The sequence below is a fragment of the Helobdella robusta genome, assembly GCF_000326865.2.
Source record: "Helobdella robusta unplaced genomic scaffold HELROscaffold_71, whole genome shotgun sequence".
Classification (NCBI taxonomy): Eukaryota; Metazoa; Annelida; class Clitellata; order Rhynchobdellida; family Glossiphoniidae; genus Helobdella; species Helobdella robusta.
The window spans coordinates 529,550-551,904 of NW_008705401.1; the positions used below are offsets into that span (position 1 = coordinate 529,550).

Here is a 22,355-nt window from a genome sequence, read left to right on the forward strand (position 1 = left end):
TATATTGCTATGTTGAGCTGGTTAATGGAAAGTTAATTAAAACAAAGCTGGATGTATGTGCATGTGTTTTTGCAATAATGTTATGTCTGTGTGTGCCTCTCTCTCTCTTTCTGTGTGTGAATGTTTGTATGTTTGTATGTATGTATGTATGTATTGATATGTGTACAGGTAGGTAGATACATGTAGCAACATGAACACACATGTACCTATACATACACACATAAACAGATATGATACCTATATACATACCTACATTCAAACATACACACATACACGTACATACATATATTCAAACATACATACATACATACAAACATTTGGTTTTAATAATTCTGTAGAGTAGATGCTTTTTTAATTCGTTTTAATTGATAGAGATTGCATCAATATTTTTCAAGATTAAATTCTTGTGTAAATATTTAGGCTTATTATTGTTGTTGTTGTTATTATAATTATTATTATTGTTGTTGTTGTTGTTGTTGTTATTATTATTATTGTTGTTATTATTATTATTGTTGTTGTTGTTGTTTGTAGATATTTTTAATCATTTATTAGCGTCAGACGGTGGGTTATTGTTATTTTTTCCTGCTATTGTTATTATGGTTAATAATAGTATTGTTATTATTATCATTATTACCATTGTTGTTGTTGTTTTTGTTGTTGTTGTTGTTAATCATAAAAGCGAAATACAATGGCGATGACGACAACACTAACCATGTTGTTGTTGCTATCATTCTTCTCTTTCAGGGGACTATGACGTCATACCATAATTCTCTACCTAATCCTCACCTCCAAAGAATAAAAAGAGAACAAGGAACAACAAAGAACAATAAATTAAACGATGATGAAGGTAGTAGTCCTTATTGATGGCATGAAGCTGACCATTCCGTACTCACAGGATGATAAGGTGGGCGATATTAAGAAGACGGCCATACAAAGATACTATAAACTAATCCAAATGGTTAGTCACGTGATTATGATGATGTTGTATATATATATATATATGTATATATATATATATATATATATATATATAACAATATGTTACGCAAGTTATTCAACCGATTTCATTAATGCCAAACATAGTAGTAATAGTAGTAGGAGTGGTAGTAGTGGTAGTTGTAGTAGTAGTCGTAGTAGTTGTTGTAATAGTAGTGGTAGTAGTAGAAGTGGTAGTGGTAGTAGTAGTAGTAGTAGTAAGAGTGGTAGTGGTAGAAGTAGTAGTAGCAGCAGTAGTTGTTGTTTTTATTGCCTCTCTTGTAAATGCATTCGTTAAGACCTGCAAGTGCACGTTCAAGACGAAGTTTTAATGATCACAGACCAACTTATTAATCTTATCAACATTGTTGTTGTTGTTGTTGTTGTGGTTATTATTTTTATTGTTTTATAATAACGACAATAAAAACATGAATAATAATTAATGTTGTTGCTATATTTGTTGTTGTTGTTAGCTAGTTATTTAGTCTGTTAGTTAAGGAGGTTGAAGTAATATTAATTAATAATTCCATTCTTATTGTTTCAAATAGCATTAAGTGTAACCATCATTAAAAGGCTTTTATACGTTTTAACTTCATTCATTCATTCATTCATTCATTCATTCCTTCATTCATTCATTCATCCGTGCATTTTCACTCATTCATTTATTTTTATTAATTCGTTAGTTCAATTTCTCACACATTCATCCTGGCCCATTTTATTCATTCATTCATACATTTGATCAATAATAATTTATTCATCTGTCATTCCTTCATTCGTTCCTTCATTCACTCACTTGTACGTTTTTTCATTCATTCATTCATTCATTTGTACGTTCATTCTTTCATTCATTCATTCATTAGTTCAATCGCCTGTTTATTCAGCACAAAAGCATATGGCTGCAGTAGTTGTAATAATGAGTGTTCATAATCGAAATCATGTACTACTACTACTACTACTACTACTACTACTACTACTACTACTACTACTACTACTACTACTACTACTACTACTACTACTACTACTACTACTACTACTACTACTACTATTACTACTACTACTACTACTACTGCAGCTACTACTACTACGGCTACTACTACTACGGCTACTACTACTTCTACTTCTACGGCTACTACTACTACTACTACTTCTACGGCTACTACTACTACTACGAATACAGTAGAAGTACCAGCAGCAATTTTAGTAGTAGTCGTAATCTGAATATTTCATCTATTCATGCACACATACATACATACACACCCACTCACGCACACACACACAAACAGACACACATACACACACACACAAACAGACACACATGCACAAACTTTGAGATATTTTATAAGATGTTGGAATCAATTAAGATGGTGTTGAATTTTCTTTGATAAGGAATTCATTTAACAGTTAAACAGTTTTATATATAAATGCACGCACACACGCTGATAAACACACATCTCTCTCTCGCTCTCTTTCTCTCTCTCTCTCTCTCTCTCTCTCTTTCTCTTTCTCTCTCTCTCTCTCTCTCTCTCTTTCTCTCTCTGTTTTACTAGTTATAATAATCATTAGTATTGGTAGTATTTTATTCGAATGAAAAATACATGCTCTTCTGTCCTATCCTATCTTCACTATTTACTGAAACTTATCTAGAGGGCTTTAGACTAGTATGTTCGCGTGTGTGTGCGTATGTGTGCGTGTTTGTGCGTGTGTGCGTGTGTGTGTGTTAACCCAAACAAATCTAGTCGAATCATGAATGATAACTTGCATACTTGCATGTTTAGTGCTGTACTGTGTTGTATTGTATTGATTGTTCATGCATTTTCTTGTGTGTGTGTGTGTGTGTGTGTGTGTGTGTGTGTGTGTGTGTGTGTGTGTGTGTGTGTGTGTGTGTGTGTGTGTGTGTGTGTGTGTGTGTGTGGAAGGGTGATTGAATGAATGAATAAAAGAAAAAAAGAATCTTTGAATGAATTAATGACAACGATTTACTGACTGATTGACTGACTTTGTAAATGAATTAGTGAATGAATAACTGAATGAATGAATGCATGAATGAATGCATGACTGAATGCATAACTGAATGCATGACTGAATGGATGGGTGGATGGAAGTCAAAATGTACCAAACTGAACGACAGAAAGAATGCAATGGATGAATGAACGTTTAAAATTCCTTTCAGAAAAAACTTTCAAATATTTATCTAATCTATTTTAAAGTGCATACACACATTTTAAAAAATAAATAATAATAATAATAATAATAATAATGATAAATAGACAAACAAAGACTCTAAAAATTAAAAAAATATTTTTCTTATAATTCTTTCTTCTTGACCTAGGCATGTTTTGGCTCAGCATACCAAAACCAAAGATGCACAACAAACACACACAACACACACACACAGAACACACACAAGCAAACACACAAGCACACACACACAAACACACACGGCTATCGACATACGAATGTTTAAACAAAAAAGATTAGATTAGCATTGAATTAAAACAGTAATTCTTATAGAACGAATGTGGTCTGTCTGTTTTGTATGTATGTATGTATGTATGTATGTATGTATGTATGTATGTATGTATGTATGTATGTATGTATGTATGCATGCATGTGTGGTGTATGTTTGTTTTGATTTATAACATGTAAGAATTAGCTAGCTCCATCCAATGCTAATAAATGGCTTTCGTATCAGATTACAATAACATCAACAATAACAATAATAATAATAGCAGCAACAAAAATAAAAAAAAAATAATAATAATAATAAATAAAAATAACAACAACAACAATAATAATTAATAAAAATAATAACAACAACAATAATATTAATAATTAATAATAATAACAACAACAATAGTAATAATTAATAAATAAAAATAATAACAACAACAATAATAATAGCAATAATAATAATAACAACAACAATAATAATAATAGTTGTTTTTGTTGTTGTCGTCTCTCTCATTAAACTACATCAGCTCCGACGCTCCTGATAGCGATGATAACATTATAACAACGCGACGAGATGACTGAATGATGATGATTTTGGGGTTTTATTTTTCAGACCTCAGACGACGGAAACAGTTTAGGAATGACGTCACAATCTTTGGCGTCATCATCGTCATCATCAGTACCGTCATCATCATCAGTACCATCGTCGTCATCATCATCATCATCTTACCACATGTGCACTCTGGATGGCGCTATATTCGACGATGATGACGTCATGGTTGACGTTGTCGATAACAACGATACGGTTAGTTAGTTAGTTAGTGGATGGATGGATGGGTAGACGGATGAGTGAATGAATGAAGAAATTAAGGAAGGAAAGAAGGAATGAAAGGATGAATGAATGGATATATGAATGAATGAATGGCCCGATAAACGGACTAATAAATGGAGGATGAGTGATTTGGATGGATAAACAAATCCAATGAAATTATTGAACCAATCAATCAATCAATCATTATCAAAGAGACGAATGAATGAATGGATGGATGGATGGATGAATGAATGAAGGAATGAATGAATAAATGGATGAATGAATGAATAGTAGGATGGATGGTTGAACGAGTGAATAAATAAATAAACGAATCAATGGTTTTATAAGTTTATACGAACGAATTGGTATTGGTAGACACAAAACAGATTAATTGATTAATGGAATGATTGATGAAAAAAAAACTGAAATCACACACACGTCCACACGCACACACACACAAAAACAAACCTAGCTCACACACTCACACACACACACGCACACACACACGCAACAAACACAGATAAAGGTTGAATTCGTTAGCTTAAAATCAAACTCAGCCGCAATAAACAAAGCTATGAGAAGATTCCTGAACAACCCAACATCATCATCAATATCATCGTCAGTAGCTCTTTCATCACCATCATCATCATCTGTCCCAGCAGCATCATCACCATCGTCGTCGTCAGCCGTAGATAGAATGCCTTTCCAGCAAAAATTCTCTACAGCTGTTAGTAATGATAATGATGACGAAGGCGGCGATGATTTATTTTTATTATTATTATTATTATTGAAATATTATTATTTTTATTATTATTAAATGTTTTTTTTTCAACAAGCCAAGACCCACGGCGCAGAAAATCAAATCGAGGCAGAAAGGAAACAAAACAATAATAAAAACATGTAATAATAATAATAATAATTATGACGTCATCATTGACAACAACAACGATGACGATGATGGTGATGGCGTCATAAACAACAACAACTATAATAACAACAACAACATTTTCAACCAGGACGATTTTTATGACAGTATTGTTACAAAAGATGTTAAAGCTAATAATAATAATAATAATAATAATAATAATAATAATAATAATAATAATAATAATAATAATAATAATGGAGAAGAAGAGGATGACGATGATGACGACGACGAATTATTACAGGCTGTCAGTCAGTTCTCAAGAAATTTAACCAGGAAATCATTAGGTGATGATGATGATGGTGATGGTGGTGATGATAGTAATAATAATGATGATGATGACGACGAAAACGATGATGATGGTAATGATCGTAAATTCTCAAAACAGGAAACTGTTTACTCCAAGACAGCTGGTTCGAAGCGAGAGACAAACTCTTCGAACAGCAACAACAACAACAACATCATCATCAGCAACAACAACATCATCAACAACAACAACAACAACATCATCATCATCAATTAACTTCGAGTTTGTCCTTAAACTCGATTCTGGAAAAGTTAGTCTCAAAAATTTATTATTATCACTATTATTATTATTATTATTATTAGTAGTAGTAGTAGTAGCAGTAGTAGTAGAAGTAGCAGTAGTATTAGTAGTAGTAGTAATAGCAGTAGCGTTAGTAGCAGCAGTAGTAGCAGTAGTAGTAGAAGTAACAGTAGTAGTATTGTTATTATTGTCGTTGTTGTTATTACTTCCACCAATTATCTTCTCATCCAAAACAGTTCTCGAGGTCTTAGAAAAGATTCGAAATTGTCAGTGGCGTCACCATCGTCTTCAGCCTCGTCGTCAACTACATTATCGTCATCGTCGTCGTCATCATCTTTAGTTTCGAAAATATCCTACACCGAAGCAGGTGCCCGTCCTACTGATTCGTTATTTAAGTTAGTTACGAGCAGCAACTACAGCAATAACAACAATAACAATAATAACCATAACAATAACAATAGAAATAATAACAATAACCATCATAATAATAACAACAATGATAATAGCAATAATAACAATAATAAAAACAATAACCGTAATAATAATAATAATAATAATAATAATAATAATAATAATTTCCCGATGACGTCACGGAAATTGAATAGAAAAAGAATTACATTCCCGACAGCAGTGACGTCATCAGCCATCTACGATGATAACCAAGATGGCGATGATGACGATGCAGAGGACGACGACGACAATGATGATGATGATTATGACCATGATAAAGGTACTGATGATGATGAGGAGGAGGATGGTGATGATGATGGTGATGATGATGATGATGGTGACGATGATGATGACCGTATTGTAAATATTTCAAGAAATGAGATTTTAAATTTCCGATACAATTAATATAATTCTGATTTTAAATTCACTCTATCATCATCGCTATCATCATCATTATCATCATTTCCACTACTATTATCATCATCATTAGCAGCAGCAGCTGCTGCAGCAGCAGCAACTTCAGCGACAAAGCTGACGTTCGCATCGACGATGATGAAGAACAAGATGTCGGCCACAAACATTCCGGCTGCCATACCAACGATCATAAAAACTAAATCGTCGTCGTCATCATCATCACAACCACCATCATCATCATCATCACAGCAACCACCATCATTATCAGTACCACAACCACCATCATCATCGTCATTTTCGCAAGTATCACTATCAGCACCGCCAAAATCATCATCATCATCATCATCGGTCATTCAATCGCCTCTACCTTATAAAGTCAGACCAAAGTCAGCTGCCATATCACCATCATCATCATCACCGTCATCACGCCAATCGGCATCATTACTATTGCCATCACATGCACTGCCCTCGTCGCGATCGTCACCGCCACCGCTATCGTCGTCGTCGTCATCTAATCACGTGATAACAACATCGTCATCATCATCATCGTCGTCGTCGAGTCACGTGATCACATCATTTCGCAGTGACGTCATAGTGACTAAGGAGTTTTTGTCGTCATCGTCGTCGTCGTCGTTTTCAGATTTGACTTACTTTGAAGAAGGCAATGATAACAGCGATAATAATATTAACGAAAGTAAGTGATGTCATTATTTTCAGTGCTTACGTGCTGCCAATGCCTTCATGTCATTTTCAATCCATTCATTTAATTTGAAACCGTTAAAATAATAATAATATTGATAATAATAAAAATAATAATAATAATAATTATTATTATTATTATAACGGTAATAATAATAATAATAATAACATTAATAATAATAATGACAACAAAAATAATTATAATTATAGCCTTGGTACTTGTAAGTATGCATCGACACTTAAGATGCGCCATTGACCCAATGTTATCTCTGATATAATACATTGGATATTTATCTGCTACTACCACTAATACTACTACTACTACTACTAATAATAATAATAATAATAATATAATAATAATAATTTAATTTTTGTTAGTTAGCATTGTTATTCAGATTGATATTGTAATTTTTCTTACTTTATAACATTTGCAGGCTGCTTTAATCCTGTTTCAGCAGCAGCAGCAACTACTCCTACTGCTGCTACGACTACTGCTACCACTACTACAACGCCAAGTAGTAGTGGTACAACTACTACTACTGCTACGGCCACAGCGCAATCGTCATCATCACCGCCACCATCATCGTCATCAGCACGACGGCCAGAAGCTCTTGCTCTTTCTAACACGCGAATGATCGGCAACGTCCGATGCGTTAAGCTAGTTAAAGGTTATGATGACGATGGTGAAGAAGATTATGATGATGATGAGGAGGAGGAGGAGGATGATGAGGATGACGATTATGGTGATGATGATGGTAAATACAGCCACTTTCATTCGTTTTTTCATTCTCTTTCTTACTCTCTCACTCAGGCGCCAGCGGCCTGGGCTTCACGATAACGAGTCGCGACAACATGGCCGACGACACTCTTGCTGGACCAATCTACATCAAGAATATTCTTCCAGGAGGCGTTGCTATGAAAAGCAATAAGCTACGCTTATTGGACAGGCTTTTGAAGGTTAAACGTGATTGGTCGGCTGGCTGAATGAATCGATAATTTTTTGCGTATTAATTATTAATAATTTGATTATAATTATATTCATGATGATAATTATAATGTATTTAGACGTAATTTCATGTAACTAGGTCAACGATGTCGACGTATCGAATGCCAGGAGATCTGATGTGACCCAGTTACTGAGGTTGGCTCCTATTGGCCAGCCTGTCAAACTGGTAGTCAGTAGACAAGTAAGTACGGTAATGATGATGATGATGATGATGATGATGATGTTGTAGACGATGATGACGACGACGATGATGATGATGATGATGATAACCAATAAAAAAACTTAATGTCTCAGGCAGCAGATGATGATGAAGATGATGAAGATGATGAAGACGACGACGACGACGATGATGGTAACAACTTCAGTAGCGAAAGTAAGGACATTGCCAACAGCGCTGCAAACACACTCCCAAACGATGGCAACAACAACAACAACAATATCCAGAACAACAACACCATCGACGCGAAGCAACACTGCAACAGCGATGATGACGTAATTGATAACGTCACTAAACTTGAAAACGAAACTAACGACAATGACGGCGTCCGGAAAACCTCTAAAATTCCAAAATCTCCGAAGATCGTAAAAACGGAATCCAAAGAACAGCAGAAGAAACGAAACTTAACAAAAGCCATGGAGTCATTTCTAATGAAAAGTAAATCCCCATCTATTTATAGCATCGAGAATGGGTTTTTCCGAAACGCCATTTATAGCCCAGCCGGTGACAATAATAATAATAATACAAATAGTAAAAATACTACGACTACTACTGCAGCAGCTGAAGCTACCGCCACAAGCGCTCCGACAAATTTAATAACGACGACGTTTTCAATCGTCACACCGACCTCAGAACTTCCGGCCACCATTCCTGGAGACGGCACATCCCTATTCTTCACATTCCCCATGTCTAAACTGATTGGATTCCCCGTCGAAATATCACTCAGGCCGAGGTACAAAGATAAAAAATTCGACGGCATTCTAGCTAAGGTAAATTAACTATCTATGTTTGCATAAATATGATATATAATACTACTACTACTGATGATAATAATACCACTGCTGCTACTACTGCTGCTGCTACTACAGCAACAAATGCTACTTTTATTATTACTACTTAGACTGCTGCTGCTGCTGATACTTTTACTACAAATATTTTTACAACTAATAATAATAATAATAATATTATTATTATTATTATTATTATTCATTATTATAAGTATTATAATTATAATAAATATTATAATTTCCAAGGTCGCACCCCACCAGCAGATGCAGCTGCTTAGCTTAAACGATCAGCAGCTAGACCCAACGACGATGACTGAACAGCAGTGCATGGAGGTGATCATAAAGGCCATAAATAAAGAAATGGAATTCCCCAATTCCGTAGTTCTAAAATTAGCTTCCCTGACGTCATCGCCGTTTCCGGGGTCGTTATCTACTACGTCATCATCTTTACACCGCGATGATGATGATGATGATGTTGTTGTTGCTCGTGGTGGTGGAAGTGATTATGATCGCAGCAATGCTAACAACGACGACGATGATGATTTAAAAGATGGAGAGGTGGAGAGAGATCCGGATTTACATACTCCCTCATCATTCCTTACATCGCCATCATCATCTTCATCAAAACCTCAATTTTCACTATCGTTATCAGCACCAACCACTCCGTGCTGCAGAAGAAATGATGACGATGATGATGATGATGACGATGATGAGGATAACAAAAGCAACGTCACCATTACTAACAATAGTAATAACAAGAACGACAACAATCATCATAACGATAACGACGACGACGATGACGCCAGTTATGACGTCACAAAAATGTTTAGCAGAGAGGGTTTCGGTAGGCGGAGCGTTTCAGAGAAGCGGAAAGGCCACATCAACCCGAGGTCATTCGATGTTTACAAGCAGATAAAAGGGGCGGGACCACCCAACAAATCTATTTATAGCACTCCTAAAAATAGTAACAGTGGCAATAAAGACGGTAATGATAATGATGATGAAGAAGAAGAAGATGATGATGATGATTATAGTCAGGTTGTTCATTTGTCCTTGAAAAAAGGCGGGGAAAAATGTGGGTCATTTTGTTTTGTTATTTTTCTTCTTATCGTTTTTTGTTGTTGTTGGTATTATTATTATTATTATTATTATTATTATTATTATTATTATTATTATTATTATCATTATTCAAATAAAGTTATTAGTGTTATATAAAAATCTATTTCACTTATACCATGAACGACTTTATCAACATCGGTTCTAGACAACTCTATACAACTCTATTTAATCCAATATAACGCTATATAACATTATATTATCTTTTATATAACTCTATATAACTCTATACAACTCTATACAACTTAATATAACCCTGTATAACTCTATATGACTCTTTTTCATAAGTCCTTACCAGTTATATTAATTGAACCCCGGTTTACGATCGTCTTCTTATTCTCACTTCTTGTTTTAACTCGTGTTAAACACTCTTTAGCTTAGTCTGCTTTTGTTTTGTTTGGCTCTTTTTTCTGGAGCTCTCTACCTCCTTCTCTGACTGTTACTCAATCATTTATCATAAATGAGAATTCAGGAGAGAATTGGGAATGAGGAAAAACATGGGTGGGACTTGGGAACAAATTTCAATTCCCACTCGCCTCTAATCACCATCATCATCATAATCGTCATCATCATCATCATAATCGTCATCACCATCATCATCATAATCGTCATCATCATCATCATTATTGACAGCACCATCACCAACATCACTACTATCACCATTCATTACCGTCGAAAATTCTCCAGATTCTAAAAATAGCAGCAACAATTTGGTGAGGCAGCTGCTACTGGCAAAGCCGACAAAACTCTACAAATCGATGGATAACTTGTATCTAAATGATGATGATAATGATGATGATGAAGAGGTTGATAGCGGTTATAGTAATGATACTACTACTGCTGCTGCTGCTGCTACTGCTACTACTGCTGCTCCTGCTGCTTCTGCCACTGGTAATAATAGATTGCTGTGTGAAAAGCTAAGCGAAAGAAGTAAGTTTATATATGGATGTGGATTCGATGAATGAATGAGTGAATGGGTGAATGAATAAATGAATGAATGAATGAATTAATTAATTAAAAGTTGAATGGATAGATATATAAATATATGAATGAATAGATATGTAGATAAAAGAAATAAAGATGGATATATGTGTGAATTAATGCATGATTGGATAGATGGATGTATCAATAATTGTATGAATGATCAAACGAATGGATGAACGAATGAATTAATGAATGAATGAATGAATGAAGGAGCAAAGGAACGATTGATGAATGAGTAAAAAAAAATTTTTTCGCTATACAGGCACAAAACTGACAAAAAGCTTGGACCCAACAAAAGAACATCTATCATTCTTGGAGAAGATGAGAAGAATGAGGTGGTGATGACGATGATGATGGTGGTGATGACGATGATGATGGTGGTGGTAATGATATTCATAATGATGATGGCGATGATGATGATGATGTTGACGATGATGATGATGATGATGATGATTGAAACAAATCCCCATCAATAATAATAGAAATAATTCAATGATCCTCTGTATAAATTTTCAGATATAGGTCAAATTTAAGCGCCGTTCTTAACAACAAAACCAACAACAGCAACAACAACAACAACATCAGCAGCAGCAACATCAACAACAACAACGTCAGCAACATAAAACTCAAAGACAAACTATTCAATTTATCTCCGTCAAGAAACGTCTTCAGATCACTGCCGAAAAAGTTTCCAACAAAACAACAACAACAACAACAACAAATTGCATCAACAGCAACAACGACGACAACATCGTCACAACAACAACAGCAGCAACTACAACATCAACAACAAACATCAACCTCTTCTTCTAAGAACAGTCAATTCTTTTTACCGTTTCCACAGCCGGCAATATCATCATCATCATCGCCGTCAACAACTACAACAACAACATTAACAACATCAACAACAACAGCAACATTGTTGTCTGCCCGCGTTGCTACCTTCAAATCAAAGTCAACACCAACAACACCCCTAGCCGCCAATTTCAATTTCGTCAGACGGAATAACATTAACGTCATCAACAACAACAACAACACCAATCGCAACAGTCAATATTTTATTATAAACGCTCCAGCCTGTTGTCATGGCATCCATTCAAGCTGCAACAATAATAATAACAAAAACAACAACAATAATGTGAATGTTGTTGTTGATGGTTATGGTTATAGTTACTGCAACAACAACAACAAAAGATTGCAACCGGAAGGAAGAGAGGGAGATGAATATGATCATGATTATCAGCAACAACAACAAAAACAACAACAAAATCAACCGTCGTTGAACTTCGATGTAGACGTACAACAACACATGAAAACTCCGACATTGAAACTCATAGAATCTTCCAACATTTACAAAGATGCAGAACAACAACAGCAACAACAACAACATCAACAACAGCAACAACAACATCAAATATTGCAGCAGCAACAGCAGCTGAAACACCATCAGCTGTTGCTAGAACAACATCAACAACGTCAACAGCAATTTATAAAATTACAACAACAACAACATCAACAACATCATCAACAACAGCAGCAACAACTACAACAACATCAACAACAACAACAACATTTTTGCTGCCCCATTCAAACTTCATTCCCGCCTCACTCCTGCCGCCAATATTTCGATCATCATCACCACCGCCTCCAACAACAACATCATTATCATCATCTCCAACAACAACCGCAGGATCATTATCACAACCAGCAGCAGCAACAACAACAATCTCAACAATTTGGTTCGCTGAAACAACAACAACAAAACAACAATAGAATAAGGAATAGGCGAAGCCTACTAGTTAGTACAACAAAAACAAGTTACAACGACATAGAAACCGAAATTGATAAACAATTTGTGGAAATCCCACAACAACAGCAGCAACAGCAGCAGCAACAACAACAAAATATATTTTACCAGCAAGCCCAGAAAGCACCATACCGCCTACAACAGCACCCAACAATACACCACAGCCACCAGCGATCGTTGGACTTGTCAAGACTTGCATCATCGTCGTCGTCGTCGTCGCTGTCATCATCATTATCATCATATCCATCATCGACGACGCCATTTTGTGGAAATCTAAAAATAGAAATATCGCAGAGGACTGGGTTTTCCCCTAAACGTTACGTCACAAATGACATTCAGGGCTACGATTTTGACGTCCAACAGTTTAACGGCAGAAATCGTCAACAAGTCAACAGCAACAGCAACAACATTTATAACTGTAACATTGACGATGACGTCATTAATAACAATAGCATCATCAGTAGCAGCGGCACAAACAACAACAGCAGCAACAACATTAGCTCACATCCGCCCTATATCACCAAAATCAACTTGAATTACGAACCGACGTCTGAAGTCGAAGCCGACGCTGCCGGTACTACACTTTCTAACAACTACTATCTACTACAGAGAACGGTTAGCGGGAATTCCAGATGTTCTATAAACAGCCTGGAAAACCAGTACGACAAAAATAGAAGTGACCGGAAATTTCCGAATTTCGTTTTCACGCCCAGTATCGAGAATGAAACTGGTTTTTCCACCAGACAGGATATTAAATGGACAAGCTCTGCCCAAGTGTAAAGAATATTATGACAACGACGACGACGATGATGATGACGTAGATAAACCGTTATACGACAATTTTACCTTATGCTATCACCACCATGTCATATTATATTAATGCTTCATAATCAAAAAGTTAACGATGCCACGAAATGAATTTAAAAATTGTAAATTAGCGTTAAAATATTAATATGTAAAAAAAATGGATGAATGGATGGCTGACGCGATTATTTATTATTTTTATATTTTATTTCATTTCATTCCTAACCTTTGGACAATCTATAATATTTGTATATTCATACAATCACTCACTCTTTCATTCTCTCACTTTTCCGTTCATTCACTCACTCTTTCATTCATTCATTCACTCATTCATTCATTCGCGTGTGTATCTTTCTATCTTTCATAATACCGTCCCATATATTTCATTTTAAAAGGCTTTTAATCATGTAAATGTATATACAAATTTTATACTCAACTTTTAGCTTTCAAATTTTATGTGAAACTAATTAACTAATGAACCTATTAATTAACTAATTAATTAACCCATTAAATAATTAATTAATTACTGATTCGACCTATTTATATCATTTATGATTGATTCATTTATTTATTGTGATTTATATGTACTAAACATACATACACCCTTAAACGTATTATATATATATATATATATATATATATGTATATATATATATGTATATATATATATGTATATATATATATATATATGTATATATATATATAGAGAGAGAGAATGAGAAAGAGAGAGAGAGAGAAATAAAAACCAAAACGCAGTCAAAATTGTGCTTATTAACAAACGCTTGATTTCATTTAATTTTAATTTACCGAAAAAAAATCCAGCCAACCAAACATACAAATACTATTGCACACCATATTTACAACAACAATAATAATAAATAATAGTAATTATTATTATTATAATAATAAATAACTATTATTATTATCTTAAAGAAGCCATAATCGCATTATAATTGGTAAGATGACGAAACTGAAAAGTCATTATTACTTATTATTGATTGCTATCATTTTTTGGAATGATAATTACTATATTAATCAATCAATTGACTAATTGATTGATTGATTCAATCAATTAGTCAATCAATTATTCAATTAGTCGATCATTCAATCAACTAACCAACCAATCAATCAACCAATCTTAAAATTTGGCCAAGCGAAAAAAATCATAATTTATAATGTGTAACAACGATAAATATATGATACCGTATAATAATATTTATTATTATTATAATCCTTATAACACATAATAATAATAATAATAAACAAACCCATCAACGACAAGTAATATGGCTCATTTAAATAGCATCTTTACAACCCAAGAGGGTGCATGAAATTCACAGCCTCTGTATTTGAAAACATGAAGTGAATGAATGAATGGATAGATGGAAGAAAAAATGAATAAATGAATGAATGAACGAACAAATGAATGTAAATATATATATATTATATATATATATAATATAAATGTGTGTGTGTGACTTTCTCAACTATATACATAAGGCATATTGAATTTAAGTAAATATTTTTTCAAACCAAATAGCAAATCAATCAATCAATTAATTATAACTATAATAAATAAATAAATCAATAGCAACAAAAATAATTACTACAATATTATTATGACGGTAATAATTATTGATAGCATTATTTTATTAAGTTCTTCTCTACGATATTCTTCAGGGGTATCGGCAACAAACATACATCGTGTGTGTAAATAGTACATAAAATAATACACGTGCAAACCACACACACACACGTACACACACACACAGATTGTAGGATATAGATGCGGAATTCCCTGCAATAGAATTCGGTGACTGCACCTTATCATTGCACCATCAGTCACCATACATACATATTTATTTAGTTATTTATTTAATTATATAATTGATTATTTATTTAGTTATTTATTTAACTATTTATTTAATCATTTATTTAATCATTTATTTTATTATTCATTCAAAAATAGGTGATGTCTATACTATAAAAACGCTAGTAAGAACGCAAAAAATACTACCATGATAAAAATCGTATATAAATATATATATATATATCCATACATATATATAAATATACATACATACATCCAAATACAATTTATCGAGCAGAGAAAGAGAGAGAAAAAGAAAGAGAGAGAGAAAAAGAAAGAGAGAGATAGATACATCACCATTAACAACAAAACAACAATCTATAACAGCGAAATACGTCGCCAAAATCCACAATGACAGCAATAACATTAACATCAACCATCCAACAATCATCAACAATTTTTTCAGGAAACAAATGTTTTTTTTCAATATAAGCGTTCATAAAATTCATAAAACATTGTAATTGTATACATTTTATATGTTTGTATGTATGTATGTATGTGTATATGTATGTATGTATATTAATAAACAAAATATAGAATATAAGAGGACTAATTTTTTCATAATGTTAAACTCTATCAAAAACAATAATAATAATAATAATGAAATAGTAATAATAATAAAATAATAATGATAATAAAATAATAATGAAATAATAATAATAAATTTTAAGAGTCCAGTCTCTTCAGAGTAGTGCCCATGTGCTTCTTCGGGCTGACCATTTTGTTTCGTGCATCCTGACGGCCTTCAGTCTTGTGGTCATAGGTGCAGTCGTGTTGCTCCGGAAGTCTGTGCAGGTCGCAGAAGACATAATCTGGAGGAGGCAGAAGTAGGGAGAGTGATTGATTGGTTGGTCGGACGGTTGGTTGAAAAGTGGCATAAATTGAAGTTAATAAGGCAGAATAATTTTTGAATCCTAATGTAAACAAATCAACAAATAAATCAATCATCAATCAATCAGTAACTAGCCAACCAACCAACCAAGTGACTGACCAACCAACTGACCAACCAGCCAACCAATCAACCGACCGACCAACTGACCACACTTGCAGAGCCCTATAGTTGAGGAGGCCAGATCCAACCTACAGTTACACTTGAAGCATCTCTTCCTATTTCTCTGTGCGGGCCGACTGAGGTTGGAGTCCGTTGTATTGGAAGTTTGGGTCGTAGCAACAGTGCTCGTATCGGTGTTGCTACCACCAGCCTCTGTGTACGCAGCAAGCGACGGTACGGACGAGGAACTAGGGGAGAGAGCATAACTTGGCAGGGCGGCCGTACTGATTAGGGAAATGCTAGTTCGAGGATGATTTCCGATCGGTGATTCTGAATTTTGTTGATCTGCTGTAGCTGCTGCTACCGCAGCCGCCTTCGAAGAAGACGGTGTTGGTGTGGCTGCCGTTGGTGCTACAATTGTTATTGGTGGCGCTGGCGGCTGTGTTGTGGCTGGTGTTGTTGCTGGTGATGTGATGTTGTTGTTTAATGAAGTCAGTGTTGTTGGCTCTACTCTCGTTACTGATATTGCTGGTGTTGTTGTTGGCATGGTTAGGGCAGGCATCTCAGAGGTAATGCTTTCATTGTTAAAAATTGTAATTAAATTTTGTAGAAATATTGCTTGGAGTGCTATAAATTAGTGTAGTTAGTGAAAATAGAGATGTAACTTTTACTGTTACATAGATAATAAAAAATGATTGGCTTATGGTAGGATTGAATTTAATAATGCTCTTAAATTTAAAGCATTTTAAACAAATTGCCCTGATAAAAGTATTAATTAAGGACGCATTCGTTCTGCTACTATTGAGTAACTTAAGCTACTTACACATCAGCATCAGCAGTGTTGAGGTCAACCTCATCCTCAACTGCTGCAACATCCAAGCTTGATGGATTCCTATTGGCCTGGGGCTTGTTGTTATGGTGATTGGATGAAAAAATTAGGTCAAAGTTCTCAGACATTTTCTGGGTCACTTGTTGTTGAGTTTTCGAGTTGTCTGTGACTATTGGAATGAAAGTATGAATTAAATGAATTGATGACAATTTTTTATTTCAATTCGAGAGCATTTTTTATGTATTAATTAATATATTGAATGAATGAATGAATGTATGAATGAGTAATGGAAGAACCAATAAATGAAAAAATGAATGACAGAACGGATGAAAAAACGAATAAATAAATCCAGACCTGAAGTACTACTACCATTGTTTGAAGAATTGTGCAACGAACATCCAGAGCACTCTTGCTTCATAAGCATTTCTACAATTCAAATTACAATTTTTAACAAATTTTAATTAAATAAAAATTCATCCGAACCTAACTTTCTCCTTTAAGTCTTAAACTAATTAATAAAGTTAGGTTCGGATAAATAAATTTTTATTTAATTGAATTCAATAAAAATAAATTACTTGAATAAATGAAATTTTTCAAAAAATTAGAATATTAATAAGATAATCTCACAATCACCTTTATAGCACTTTGAACATAACCCAGATGTCTGGACAGATCTATAATTAGTTAATTATAATTAATAAATTAATATAATTATACTAGTAATATAATTATAAATAATATAAAAATAAGATTATAGTTTTGTTTTAGGTAGGTCGTTAGAGTAAGAGTCAAATTTATTAATAAATATAATAAAATTATTTTTAAAAACAATTATATTAATTTAAAATTAGAAAAAAACATAATTAGTAATCTAAGATAGATTCAATCAAATAATTGAACTTTTGAGAAAAAAAATTATAACAAATAACCCCCAGAAACCACAGGGACACAAAGGCGCATCTCGATTGGACTCGGCCATTTTACTAATTGACTAATGAATCACCAAAATCCGGCAAACTTCATTAACCACGACTTCTTAAGGTTGTTAGGTTAGGCGTGGAAAAACCAACAAACCAGCTAGATATCTCGAAAGAATTTAAACTTGATCATAACTGCCAGATTATTATGTCGCTACATATAACAGATGAAAATGTCTTTCCGGTGAAAAATATTTCAGAAATTTAAAGAAATGGAAAAAAATCTATCTATCTATCTATCTAAGTTTTCTAAAAAGTAAAATTTATTAAGACTTAGGAGGAGAAAGTTAGTTTCGGACGAATTTTTATTAAATGACTAAAAATTCTGATTAAAAATTTATTTCACTATTTTTTTCGGCCGTAAATTAGGTGTTTCGATTTTTTTTTTAATATTTTTTTCATTTTTTTGTTTAAAGTTTTTATTAAAATAAACCCGAAAACGTCAAACAATAAAAATCAATGGTTCAACTAACAGCCAACTGAAACATTTTTTGTGTTATTTTATTTAGTGCATTCATCATCAGCACATACTTAACAATTGTTCATTAATGTATGAATTTTAGTTCATAATCATTTTTATTGCAAATAAATTACTGTTTAAAATGTTTAGAACCTTCATACTAGACATTTTAAAACCCAAATTTTTTACATTTGTAACATATTATTAGTTTTAATCATATTAAACATAATTTGGTACATTTTAAGACAAATTAATCATAACTTAATGGCATATATTGAACAAAATACATTCATAAAAACGTACTACAAAAGATATAATTTGAAACTATTCATTCATATTTTGTATGTTTTTTTTTAATTTTCAGCTAGACTATAGGATTGTCCTTTAAAAAATGATTTTGAAAAATAATTCACAAAGCAACTACTCCAACATGCATTGCATGCAATCAACTTAATTATTTAAACTAATTAACGTTATTAAAGTAGTAGTAGTAGTAACTAGTTAATTAATTAGTGTATTAATTATGTCTATAATATACAATTAAGCATAATTGTTTTTCTTCATAGTTATTTCTTCGTTCTGATTTTATTAAGTTGCTTAAAACATCAAAGTATGGATAATGAACTATAGAAAAAATGTTTTACGCGTTTGTTAAAGTTGCATTGTTGTTAAAAATTAAATTATTCGTTAATAATAATAAAGTTAATTCACGTTAAAACATTTTAAAATCGTTAATTTCGTTGCACAAACACAATTAGCACTGCTCACAGAACACTCAGATAAAAATGCAAATAAAAAACAATGGGACGCACAAAAAAGGAAAAAAAATTAATAAAAATAAATAAATAAAAAAAATAAAATAAATTTAGTAACAGTTTTACAACTAGCAAAATCAAAATGGCTACTCTCCACCACCCCCATCCCTATTACGTCATTGTTCTTTTCTCGTTCGCACTTCAGAGAGCTGCAACCACAGAGCATCACCTACCGAGAAAAATCGACTTCGAGAAGGAATTAAAAAATGGCAGCTTCCCCATACCACATCCTGTTTTTCTGGTGTCTTTGGTTATGTTTGTGGTGGCCTTCGTTTTTATAGCGCTGTGTTTGGGCAAGAATAAAGGTCTATAAATAGTACACTCTTCATTTGTTGTTTATAGATAATATATTGCACGACATATTGTTGTGTGACTATTTCTCTATTTATTCATTATACCATCTTCTCAATCATTCATTCATTGTTGAAATTCTTTCTGACCATGAATTAAATACATAAATTTGTTTATAACCTTATCTAATATAATGGTTTATTATAATATAATGTTATATTCATACATTTATATAGACTATACTTACTCTACTATCATAATTTGTATTATTTTTTCGAAAATAATTATCGACTTAAGCAAACTTAAAGGCCACCACTCAACTTGAAAATTTTCTCCCATCCCTAACCGCCCAGACAAAAACATGACAGAAGAGGAGAAGAGGAAGGCGAAAGCCGCGAAAAAAGCTGCAAAAGACGCAGAAAATGCGCGAAAAAAAGCGGAAAAGGAACAAAAAAAGCTGGAAAAAAGGAAGAAGAAAGAGGAGGCCAAGAGGTTAAAGATGGAGAGGAAGAATAAAGGAAAGAAGGTTGTAACGGTTGAGAAAGTTTCAACTATTATTATTATTGTTGTTGTTGTTGTTGTTGTTGTTGTTGTTATTATCATCATCATTATTGTTTTTATTATTCATATTTTTCTTTATGACATTATTATAAGTAGCATTGGCAGTAGTTGTTATAGCAGCAGCAGTAGTAGTAGCTGCTATAGCAGCAGTTGTGTTAGTTGCAATAATATAAGTAAAAGTGCTAGTAGTCGTAGCGGCAGCCGCAGTAGCTTCAGTAGCAGCAGTTATCGTATTAACAGTAGCTTCCTTAGCAGCAGTTATTCTAGCGGTAGTAGTATTAAATAACAATAATGATTATATCAGTTAGTTTAATGCCAGATTTTAATAATGATAATACAAAATTTTATTCGAAGGTGGAACCTGTGGCCAAGCCCGCCGCTCCACCGACCACTGTGAACAACCCGCCACCTGCCGACAACATCAACAATCACAACAACGTTACTAATCCCAACGTCAGCAACAACAACAACAACAGTGCCGTACCGATTGTTCAAGTTTGTTTCATTTGTTTTTCATTCATTTACCGGCCCATTCATTCATTCATTCATCTATCTAATCTACCCATTCATTCATCCATTTATTTATTTATTTATTCATTTATTCATTTATTCATTTATTCATTTATTCATTTATTCATTTATTCATTTATTCATTTATTCATTTATTCATTTATTCATTTATTCATTTATTCATTTATTCATTTATTCATTTATTCATTTATTCATTTATTCATTTATTCATTTATTCATTTATTCATTTATTCATTTATTCATTTATTCATTTATTCATTTATTCATTTATTCATTTATTCATTTATTCATTTATTCATTTATTCATTTATTCATTTATTCATTTATTCATTTATTCATTTATTCATTTATTCATTTATTCATTTATTCATTTATTCATTTATTCATTTATTCATTTATTCATTTATTCATTTATTCATTTATTCATTTATTCATTTATTCATTTATTCATTTATTCATTTATTCATTTATTCACTCATATATCCAACTACCCGCCCACAACTTAATGTAACATCATCTCTTTATTTAAGAATTTTCATATCTCGTTATTTATCTTTTAATAAAACTTAAAATCACTCAATCAACCAATTATACTGTCACTTATTCATTCATTCGTTCGTTCATTAGTTCGTTCGTTCGTTTATTCATCCATCCATTCATTCATTCATTCATTCATTAATTAATTCATTCATTCATTCACTCACTCATTCATCCATCCATCAATCCGAACGTCGCAACAACAACCACAACCGCAACCTCAGTGCAAAGACTTCAACCAAAACGAAAACAATATACAGAAAGCGGAGCTCACTCAGCCGCAGGTCCACGTAAATTTTGTCGACGGTACAAAACCAAGCATCCTCCGGCCAAACGTACCCCCAACTGACCCCAAACTACGGGCCTCAATGGACTCAGTGGTAGCAGCTCTGAAAGACAAACAAGCTACTAATGAGAGTTGTAAAAATTGTTGTAATTGTAACTGTAGGCTGAACGTGCAGTCGAACCCGCCGATTTCGGGTCCGCCTGTTCCGCTGCC

General features: G+C 33.2%; 3 protein-coding genes across 3 annotated transcripts in view; 2 read left to right on the top strand and 1 right to left on the bottom strand.

Annotated features, from left to right (window-relative positions):
• Window positions 1-838: 838 nt before the first annotated feature.
• On the top strand, window positions 839-14,573 carry HELRODRAFT_194254 (hypothetical protein; the record flags this gene model as incomplete). The annotated part of the gene is made up of 16 exons (XM_009031266.1): window positions 839-958; window positions 4,040-4,231; window positions 5,254-5,413; window positions 5,551-5,719; window positions 5,946-6,439; window positions 6,650-7,267; window positions 7,866-7,940; window positions 8,084-8,229; window positions 8,358-8,459; window positions 8,573-9,265; window positions 9,530-9,705; window positions 10,090-10,268; window positions 11,087-11,329; window positions 11,646-11,718; window positions 11,900-12,070; window positions 12,383-14,573. 16 exons carry the CDS (start codon window positions 839-841, stop codon window positions 13,968-13,970), a joined length of 5,199 nt encoding a protein of 1,732 aa, XP_009029514.1. The 3' UTR covers window positions 13,971-14,573.
• Window positions 14,574-15,210: 637 nt separating this feature from the next.
• HELRODRAFT_194255 (hypothetical protein) lies at window positions 15,211-19,094 on the bottom strand. The gene is made up of 6 exons (XM_009031267.1): window positions 18,614-19,094; window positions 18,318-18,358; window positions 18,039-18,110; window positions 17,679-17,853; window positions 16,949-17,430; window positions 15,211-16,676 (listed from the first exon to the last, which is right to left on the bottom strand). The coding sequence occupies exons 1-6, from the start codon at window positions 18,661-18,663 to the stop codon at window positions 16,531-16,533; spliced, it is 966 nt and encodes a 321-aa protein (XP_009029515.1). The 5' UTR covers window positions 18,664-19,094; the 3' UTR covers window positions 15,211-16,530.
• A 924-nt stretch (window positions 19,095-20,018) lies between these two features.
• HELRODRAFT_181470 (hypothetical protein) overlaps window positions 20,019-22,355 on the top strand; it is a gene marked incomplete at both ends in the record, with an annotated part of 6,199 nt that continues 3,862 nt past the window's right edge. Inside the window, 4 exons of the mRNA XM_009031268.1 lie at window positions 20,019-20,241; window positions 20,581-20,753; window positions 21,143-21,283; window positions 22,081-22,336. Of these exons, the coding sequence (XP_009029516.1) occupies window positions 20,019-20,241; window positions 20,581-20,753; window positions 21,143-21,283; window positions 22,081-22,336 (793 nt within the window). The remainder of the gene's footprint in view (window positions 20,242-20,580; window positions 20,754-21,142; window positions 21,284-22,080; window positions 22,337-22,355) is intronic.

Coding starts and splice junctions, on each gene's coding strand:
- HELRODRAFT_194255 (XM_009031267.1), bottom strand. CDS start 18,663: ATGGCCGAGTCCAATCGAGATGCGCCTTTGTGTCCCTGTGGTTTCTGG. Junction 18,359..18,613: donor TGTCCCTGTGGTTTCTGGGG/GTTATTTGTTAT, acceptor AACTAATTATAG/ATCTGTCCAGACATCTGGGT. Junction 17,431..17,678: donor AACACTGCTGATGCTGATGT/GTAAGTAGCTTA, acceptor TAACAATGAAAG/CATTACCTCTGAGATGCCTG.